This window comes from Aulonocara stuartgranti (assembly GCF_965226115.1).
Source record: "Aulonocara stuartgranti genome assembly, chromosome: 11".
In the NCBI taxonomy this organism is placed as follows: Eukaryota; Metazoa; Chordata; class Actinopteri; order Cichliformes; family Cichlidae; genus Aulonocara; species Aulonocara stuartgranti.
Window position 1 is genome coordinate 9,625,915 of NC_138947.1, and position 9,743 is coordinate 9,635,657.

A 9,743-nucleotide genomic window follows, 5' to 3' on the forward strand; every position below is an offset into this window, starting at 1 on the left:
TTAAACCCACACAGGGGAAATTCACTTGTTACAAAAGCACAAGGTACAGGAAGAAAAAATGAATTAGAGATATATTAGAAAAAAATAAAAAAATAGAAACAAAATAGAAACAAAATAGAAACAAGAAAGCCAAAATACAATATTATGCACACAGTAATACATTTATTTATATTCATACATTTACTTGTTTTTAACAGATGGGATGTTTTAGTCTACTTGTGGAACCGAACACTGAGTTTTAAATAAACTAAAAAGCTTTAACTACAGAGACGTCCGGATCAAAGTTTCCTCCTCTAGCGAGACCTGTTGGTGGCAGACTGAGTTACAGTCTCCCTATGAAAAGGAAAAGAGAGAGCGCCCCCTGCAGGAGAGGCTGTTCGCACTAAGCTCTTGATCTCGAGCATCGCCATATTGACGTCCCAACAACGCTGAGAGGTAATCGGGTTATTTAATCGCAAATATTCGTTGGTTTAGAGCTATTTGTGGGTGCTATGCACACGAGGAAAGGCTATGGATAAGTAACACAGCCGCGACGCCATTCTGCTGTTCGATCACAGTGATTCAAGGGTGTTTTTTCAAGGCGTTGTCAGCCAGTTGCCTCGCCAGCCAAGCTGGCTATTCACTCCCCTAGCTTGTTAGCTTAGCACTTTTTAGCTTTAAGAAATATATTTTTTCGAAGCTTTTTGTGAAGTTCCACTTTAATAATGGGCAATTGGGAAGTCGTTTTACTACTTTAACGCAGAATTATTATTTTCTTTCCGTTACAGACCCATAGTGTGGTCGAGAGCTTGTTGTGACTTTGTACCCGGCTTTTTTTTTTACTCTGCAGTTGGCGAAGCTAATGCTAACTAGCATGTAAGCCAGCTGCCCGGCTATCTCTTAGCTCCACAGTAGGCCTTGTGGGGCCACAGAAGGCTTGTGCGCACATTTCACCTCTTCATCAAAGTATTAAGCGGGCAAACTGGCTCCAGCTAAACGCGTGTCTCGTAGCAGATAGATCATTTGTCGACTGGATGCTCTTCGTGTGCTCGTAAATTTGACATAACCTTAATAACGTTATATAGTGGTTGGCGTACGTTGGCTAGCACACTGCTCGTGTTTTCCTGATTGATACTGTTGATTTTAATTGACCTACATTTCTGCCCCGTTTCAACAGGAGATACTGGCTTGGTGTAGCCCCCAGTGATGACTGTATTGAACCCCGTACCTCCTGATTAGACTGGTTGGATGCCCCCATTTAACATTCAGGTTGCTCCATTTTATACGCCAGCACATTTCCACACACTAGACATCCCCGGGCTATCCTTAGTTTTGTTTAAACGTGTCTGTTTTACTTTAAAATTGCTCTGTTTTACTTAAGATATTATTACTGCTCTTCTGTAGCGTGTGGGGAATATTCACATTTTTCTTTTGAAAGTTTTAATCAGGCTACCATTGAGTCTAAATATGTCTTAAACTTTTTGCTACACATTGCTCATCATTTCTTCCTGTAATATTTAATAAATGCCAAGAACTGGTATGGTTTTTAACAATATATATATGTGTATATTTTTTTTTGTCTGTTTTCCTATGTAGCTTACTTACCGTAGAGGCATTTCAGCCAACTTTGTTTCAGTTCACCTTTCACCATTGTCCTGGAGGAAACCTCCCAGGTATGCTGTGCTGTCTTATATTTCAATATTTGGCCAACATTTTATATACAAGGCTGTTTATAACAGTTGGAATGCTAAACCAGTACTCAAAAATGCTTATGTAACCATCAGTATGTATTTGTCTTGCACATTTGTGCCCCTGTGATTTTAATAGAGCTTTATTGTATAATATCATTTGTCCTTTTTCTGTCTCATCTCAGGAGATTTAGAGAAGACCCTTTGTAGAATATGTCTGGCCCTGTTCCAAGCCGCTCTCGAGTTTACCCTGATGTAAACACACAGAGACCTCGGGAATACTGGGACTATGAGTCCCATGTTGTTGAATGGGGGTAAGGAAAAGGGGTTATTGTTGGTGACCTTGGTTTAGTTTTGTTTTTTTTCCTTAGGTTTTTAACTCTGACTTTTAAAAAAAATTTTCCCCAGCAACCAAGACGACTATCAGCTAGTCAGAAAACTAGGGAGAGGCAAATATAGTGAAGTGTTTGAAGCCATAAACATCACAAACAATGAAAAAGTGGTCGTCAAAATACTGAAGGTATGGATGTTTATCGATTGATTGTTGGTGGATTTCACCTTGTCACTTCAGTTGAGATTTTATAAGCCTCATGAGACCTCGTCCCTGTCCATAGCCTGTCAAGAAAAAGAAAATCAAGAGAGAAATAAAGATCCTGGAGAATTTGAGGGGTGGTCCAAATATCATCTCACTGTTAGATATCGTCAAGGACCCTGTGGTAATGTTCTGTTTTTCTACTTAAAATAATTCGAGGCTTTTAAACGCGAAAGACTTTTTGCAAAAACACACATTTCCCTTTTTCTTTTAGTCACGGACCCCAGCTCTGGTGTTTGAACATGTCAACAACACAGACTTCAAGGTAATGATGTTGTGTTTTTGTGGACTGCTAATTTTGAAATGTTAATCTTACTATTTTTTCCCCAAACTGCCTATAATTTGTTTTGTTTTTTATTCTTTTACAGCAATTGTATCAAACTCTGTCCGACTTTGACATACGGTTCTACATGTACGAAATCTTAAAGGTAAGCAGTTTTTCGTACATGTGGATTGCACCAGCTGTTCTGTTATATTGGAAACGTTAGATCAATATATATCTTTTTATTTATTTATTTTAAAAAAATTTTTTAATGGCAGGCTCTGGATTACTGCCACAGTATGGGAATTATGCACAGAGACGTCAAGCCACACAATGTAATGATTGATCATGAACATAGAAAGGTATTGTATTATTATGTTGGCTATTGTCATTATCATTTGCTTAGGCTTGTAGCCCGATACAGTTATTGCAGCATATTCTGACTTGTTCTTCTTGTTCAGCTCCGTCTAATCGATTGGGGTTTGGCTGAATTCTACCATCCAAACCAAGAATACAACGTGAGAGTGGCATCCAGGTACTTCAAAGGACCTGAACTGCTGGTAGACTACCAGGTGAAACTCTTTATATTACTATCTGCATGTAGAGGCAAATAAATGTCTGTGTTCAATATATAATCAAGTCAGGAAGCCACTTCAATCCAGTGCCCGTCTTTATATTATTTGTAGATGTATGACTACAGCTTGGACATGTGGAGTTTGGGTTGCATGCTCGCCAGCATGATCTTCAGGAAGGAACCTTTCTTTCATGGTCATGACAACTATGATCAGGTATGATCTTTTTTTGTTTTTGTTCTTTAAATATAGTCTTGTCAGTGTGGTCAGGGACCTTATGGCCAAAATAGAGCTGCAGAGCTTTTTTTTTTCCCCCACAATACAGAGTATTTTTATTTTCTACACAGTCACACTAGTATTCTCAGAGCAGGCGCTGGTGTCATCATAACCTTGTGTGGAAAACCAGCAGCGATTGCTTCAGGGTTTGTTTATTCTTAACTTTGTGCCAGCTTGATGTATTAAATGAACCAGGAAAAAAACAAACGGTGCAAGCCGTGACGACATATCTAAGGACGTACGTCATGACACAGTTTAATCCCGTCTGTAATGTCAGTTGTGTTAGAAGCTTTGCTTATCTACACTAGGACTAAGGTCAAGATGCTAAAGTAGTCCATTAAATTGAAGCCTAGCATCAAGTCCTCTTTATTGTAACTAAATAGTTAGGATCCTTTATTGAACCTCTCTTATAAAACGTTAGTATTCCATATTTGATTATTTGTACATTTTAGCTTTCGATCACCTGCTAATGCAGTTTTCAGTTGTATTTATCAGCATTAATTCATCTAGCATAATTCCATTTCTTGAATTATAATATCAAAATGCAGCGAGCGACAGATGATTCATATCGGTATTTCTTACTTACTGAAACAGTCGTAGCATTTCAAACCAGTTTAAGGGTCACAAGGTTGATTCATATACTTTCAAAGGAAAAGCTATCATAACGATGACTGTGCTACGATCAGTTAATCATTTCTCTAGATGCTCCACCCAGTTGAAGTAAACCACCATCGATAAATAGGAAACCTTTGGTCGTTGCTAATAAAAAAAATACTGAATCACAGTAAAAGGTTAAATTACACGTTTATTCGCGTGGGCTTTTATTTTCTGGAAATATGTGTGACTGATAAGAAAATCAACCACTGGAACTGTATGGTTTTTTTTTTTTTGGTTTTTTTTTTTGTTTTTTTAATGTTTTTTTTTTTTTTTTTGTTGGTATGATGTAGCAAATTTTCATTTTTTATTTTTTTTTGTTTTTTTTCTCTCATCATTTTATATTTCAAGTGTTCACTTTGTACTACTTCCACTCTGTGCTCACATGTTTTTGTTTGTTTGGGGGTTTTTTTTTAAATAAAAATAATGTCTGATTCTTAAATAATTACTATCATCAGGTTTTTAAATTATTTTCCTTTAAGCGTGCTTTGATAAGTTTTATGATTAAAAGCAGAATGAACAGAATGAGTGTCAAACATGCCCAGTCTTAATATAACAAAATGTGTTGTCCTGTATTTGTACTCTCCCACCATTAATTATTGGTCTGTACACACCATGGTCAAACAAATGCTTCATGTAATCCAACTGCTTTTTTTATTATTATTATTTGTATTTTTTTTTGTTTTGCAGCTTGTGCGAATTGCAAAAGTACTTGGCACAGAGGACCTGTATGACTACATTGACAAGTACAACATTGAGCTGGATCCACGGTTCAATGACATTCTGGGAAGGTAAAAGATCATAGCTGCTTGTTCATAATAAAGCATCCATTGAGTGTTTTGACTTATGACTAAATCTCAATGGCCAATTGTTTGCCTCTAGGCATTCCCGCAAAAGGTGGGAAAGGTTTGTGCACAGCGAGAACCAGCACCTAGTCAGTACAGAGGCTCTAGACTTCCTTGACAAACTGCTGCGTTACGACCATCAAGCCCGCCTCACGGCCAGAGAGGCCATGGATCATCCTTACTTCTGTAAGTCTTGTATTTCCTGTCTCTGCATGTATTGCTTTTAAACATTTTGTGGTTGCTTACATACATGTTTGTTCTCAGATCCCATCGTAAAAGATCAGGGAAGGGGGGCCACTCCTGGAGGGATGGCTGCCAGCTCCACTCCAGTCAGCTCCTCAAGTATGATGGCCGGTGAGTAATCTTGTTCAAAGTGGCATGCACTTACAGACAACAGTCTTGCTAGCTGCACGATGCTTTTGCAAAGAATTATCTAGAAGATAGATGACCTCTGTTAGATATCTATAATTAGCCCTTTACTGTAAAGTAGAGGTGTGACTTTTTTTTTTTTTGAAGGAGCACCTGCTGACAGTGGCTGCAGTTAAAGTTATGCACTGGTGTTAAAAAACATTAATAAAGTACATCACCGTTTAGAGCTGTGATTTTCTGATTAGTAATGTGGCAACATTTCTTATAGATTGCATCAGGTAACTTTGGTACATAATAATATCAGCTGCAGGTGTGTTTAAGGCATGCTCTGCAGGAGTTGCTCATATTTACTTTTCTCAGAATGGCACCTGGACAGCTTCACACTTTTTCCTTTTGAAAATAGAAAAGTTCAGTTGAAACAAATTGAAGCAACCTAACAGCATGCGTGTGTACGAAGATGTGTGCTGATTGTATATTATAACTATGGAACATTTTGAAAACACCTGTATTATTCTAGCTGGCTTGAACTTTGTGATTATGAATATTTTTACTTGTGGTGTAAGATCCAGCCCATCGTGATGCCCGTTCTTTGATCTCCCTCCTTTCTGTAATTGTGCATTTTCTGGGTGATTAATGATCCTTCTTCCTTTCCTAGGCATCACCTCAATGTCCTCCACACAGCCCATGGCTAACATTGCTGGATCACCCGTCATCCCCGCCCCCAACACCCTGGCCACACAAGTCCCTGCGGCCACCGGGGCCCAGCCCTGAAGCCACTTCCTCACCCGTGTTTGTGTCCCACGGCCATGACCCACGTAGCTCTCACTACGACCCGGGGCCATGGCTCCCCCTTTTATGTTGGAAAAATAACAAAGAAGATTTAAATTGCTTTTCACATTCAGTTCTATTTTGACACCTGGACTTGACAGAAATGTATTGTTGCACCTGTCAGAATTATTAGAAATTAATTTGGGTGTGTTACTTGACAATGCTATTGTCTAGAAATCCTAATGAGATGTAGACCTGAAGAGAATGGATAATAAAAATTTATTTTGTATGTTTCAAATATACAGTCTTGCTCTTGAAACTGTTTGATGGGGATCCTGCTGTATTACACTGTGAACCTTTGACACGACTTCACGAAACAAGAGTCAGGAATCTGGCGCGCCCCACCCAACAGCGCTCGCTGGTCGCACACGATGTAACGTGCAGGAGTTGTAGGTGTTTTGAAGTTGTTAGACGCTATCGTTCTTTAATTGGACTTTTTGTAGATATTCTACAGTTACTGTCAGGTTGCATGCACCCAATGCTGAGTTTCACAGGGTCAATAGTTTGCCAATTTTATGTTACTTCACTTCTGTATGTGTATGTATGTGTTCATGTTTGTTTTTTATGAAGTCTCTTACACATGATTTTGATTATAGACAATTTTGTAACTTTTTTGTTTTATGTTGGGAGGGGTCATCACCTACAGAAAACAACTTCAAAAATAAACAATTTAAACAGGGTTTTGCAGGCCCTACATGTTATTGAATATACACCAGTACATCAGGCTGGTCATGTAGGTATGTGTCAATGAATGGAAACACCATAGTCATTGTTTACTGCAAGAAAAGTTTACTTGAATGAATATTTACACCTAATATTAGGTTTCCTTTAGATGGACTAGTGGATATAGGTGTGTTTTTAGAATGTAAGGGTTCGAAATACCTGACGGCAACCTCTGTGTGGGAGAGAACAAATGAATACATATGTAATCGCTCACACACACCCCTTGAGATTATTTCCATATTATATTTTTCTTATCATTTGTCAGATAAAATTCTCAGAACCAGGTAGAGCTGTTTGAGCTTGTCGAGGACCACGCCCCAGTGCAAGTGTGGAATAAAACAATGAATTAGGCTGGGATTTCTGACTATCGCAGGCCATTCTGTTCATGAAAAAAAAGAAAAACCATCACCAGGCTGCTAATTTTGGAAGCTAACCCCATGTTTTTATAACTGGCAATATCTTATTTTTAATATATGATTATTGTGGCTAAAAGAAGTCACTTTAGTCATAGTTTGGGTAGCTGTTATTAAAAAGAAAAATAGAGAAATAGTCCTTTTTTTCAGTCCAGTTACACTGAAAATGTGAATGAGTGGCGATAGAAGGCTTTTAAATGGTTATCTTCACTACTGGTTCAAAAACAGCCTAATGCTGAAACCTTGCATTGGGAGGAAGGTTGTCCAGATTACAAAAGCAAACATTAGTCTCCAAACTGTGGTGTGAGTGCAGATTTTTCAAAGGCCAGGAAGAGAGAGAAGTTTAGCAAGCCATTAGTGCAGGGAGCATGGAGAAAGAGAGTCACACCTGATTTATGAATTCAGAGGGGTCTGTCAACTCGCTCCTTTTTGCTATGTCACTAGTTAAACTGACACTTCACAGCAGGCCCAAACTATCCTCAGGCTGCTCGGAGGCCACCACTTCCCCCGTGGACCTGAAAACCATAAAAACACTTCTCTACTTCCCTTTACCTACTACAAACCTGCTAAAAGCTATATATGAGATTTATTGAATAGCTGACCTTAAGAAACATTAGTAAAACTATCCAATGCCATAATTATACACAACTCATATTCACATTACTGTTATTTAAGACTTCTGTGTGTTTGCTTGCTTGTTTTTAATTCTGTCTAAAACGTGGGAAGGACCTGCATTCACAGCCCTGATCATGCTGTAACCAACAGCAGCAAACCTGAGAGTGAGTCAGCATGACTTGCATAGTTACCGGCCACTTCATTAGGTACATCTTGCTTGTTCTGGGTTGAGCCCTTTTTTGTCTTAAAATTCTATATGGCATAGGTTCATTAAGGTACTGGAAACATTCCTCAGAGATTTTTGCTTTGTGTTGATGTGAGAGCATCACGCAATTGCTGCAGATTTGTTGGCTGCACATCCGCGATGAGAATCTCCCATTCCATCACATTAAGTTGCTTATTCATTTGAGATCTGGTGACTGTGGAGGCCATGTGAGTACAATGGACTCATTGTCATGTTCAAGAAACTGTTCGGCATGGTTTGAACTTTGTGGCACGGCACGTTATCTGGCTGGAAGCAGCCATCAGACGATGGGCACGCTGTGGTCATAAAGGGATGGACATGGTCAGGTAGGCTGTGCCAGTTAAACAATAATTCGAAATGTGCCAAGCAAACATCCCCCACACCCTTACACCAGCAGCAGCCTGAACCGCCCATACAAGGCAGGATGGATCCATGCTTTCATGTTGATAATGCCATATTCTTTTCAGTTTCATGTGTTATACCAACAACTGATTAACTGCCAGAAATTGTGTTTTTTATGTGTAATCATTTAGCATATTTTAGTAAATAGACTGTAGTCAGCAGGATTTATGAAGAGTTTATATATAAAATAAAGAACGATCTGTTTAATCTTCATCACTCTGTGTGTTTGTAGCTGCATTACAATCAGTCCAATCTTCTTTTGGCTCATAAGATATCTTTGCAGAATGGTGGGGTTATACTTGTTGCAATTTCTACTGCAATCTTGGCCAGATCTTTCTTGAAAAAGACATTTTTAATGTCAATACACTTTTTAAACCTTCCCCCGTGCATTCAGCAATTTCGGTGACGGAAATTACTTCTTGGGACTGCACCTCTTCTTAGCTCACAGGCGTGGCAGCCAGTAGTGTAGATTTAGCCCATGTGCTTCAGTCTTCAACATGCTGTGTGTTGAGAAATGCTCTTCTGCATACTTTGGCTGAAACAGGCGTTTATTTGAGACATTCTCCTCTGACCATTTTCACCCAAAGAACTGCTCCTCACTGGATAGTTTCTCTTTTACAAACCATCCTCTGTAAACTCTAGCGATGGTTGTGTGGGAAAATCCCAGCAGTTAGTGAAATAATCAGGCCAGCACCAAAAACCATGCCGCTTTCAGCCACTTAGATCGCTTTTCTCCATCATTCTGATGCTCCGTTTCAACTTCAGCAGGTCATCTTTACCAGGTCTACATTTCTAAACGCACTGAGTTGCTGCCATGTGACTTGCTCATTAGCTGTTAACAAGGGGTTAAAAATGTGTATCTAATGAAGTGACCAGTGAGTACATATCCCCTTACAGAAAGTGAAATTTACTAAAAGATAATCCCATACAGGTGCACTGGATGTTCCCAGAGGGCTCACAAAGGTACATATTACACACAAAGGTGACTCCATTGCATGTGCAGAGTCAAGAGGCCAAATGTTAATCATGAGGCAACTCTGCTGGTAGAATGTGTTTAGAATATTAGGAACAAACCTGCAGGCTGTGTGCACTTCAAGGTCTACTAAGGGCAAAAAATGCAACATCTGTCAACTTTCAAAATACCCAACTTTCATGCGCACAAACAACATAGATCTGTCTTTTAGATGCTAACTCTTTGGATCTACAGCAAATTTACGTGTTTATCAAATTTAGAGATTCACAATGCGATATATATATATAAGCGATGCATTTCTTATTTCA

The 9,743-nt window shown here is 38.9% G+C and overlaps 1 protein-coding gene across 2 annotated transcripts; it reads left to right on the forward strand.

Annotated features, from left to right (window-relative positions):
- The first annotated feature begins 325 nt into the window (after nucleotides 1-325).
- Nucleotides 326-6,745, forward strand: LOC309718082 (casein kinase II subunit alpha-like). Of its 2 annotated transcripts, none has more exons than XM_082553058.1 (15): nucleotides 326-435; nucleotides 1,157-1,248; nucleotides 1,576-1,652; nucleotides 1,853-1,981; nucleotides 2,076-2,187; nucleotides 2,282-2,383; nucleotides 2,474-2,524; nucleotides 2,628-2,687; nucleotides 2,800-2,883; nucleotides 2,983-3,093; nucleotides 3,208-3,309; nucleotides 4,714-4,814; nucleotides 4,906-5,054; nucleotides 5,133-5,222; nucleotides 5,893-6,745. In XM_082553058.1, exons 4-15 carry the CDS (start codon nucleotides 1,881-1,883, stop codon nucleotides 6,006-6,008), a joined length of 1,179 nt encoding a protein of 392 aa, XP_082409184.1. In that variant the 5' UTR covers nucleotides 326-435; nucleotides 1,157-1,248; nucleotides 1,576-1,652; nucleotides 1,853-1,880; the 3' UTR covers nucleotides 6,009-6,745. The 2 variants fall into 2 exon arrangements, with proteins under 2 accessions (XP_082409184.1, XP_082409185.1); XM_082553059.1 differs by lacking the exon at nucleotides 326-435 and adding an exon at nucleotides 513-1,030.
- Nucleotides 6,746-9,743: the final 2,998 nt, after the last annotated feature.

Coding starts and splice junctions, on each gene's coding strand:
- LOC309718082 (XM_082553058.1), top strand. CDS start 1,881: ATGTCTGGCCCTGTTCCAAGCCGCTCTCGAGTTTACCCTGATGTAAAC. Junction 2,525..2,627: donor TCAACAACACAGACTTCAAG/GTAATGATGTTG, acceptor ATTCTTTTACAG/CAATTGTATCAAACTCTGTC. Junction 2,688..2,799: donor ACATGTACGAAATCTTAAAG/GTAAGCAGTTTT, acceptor TTTTAATGGCAG/GCTCTGGATTACTGCCACAG.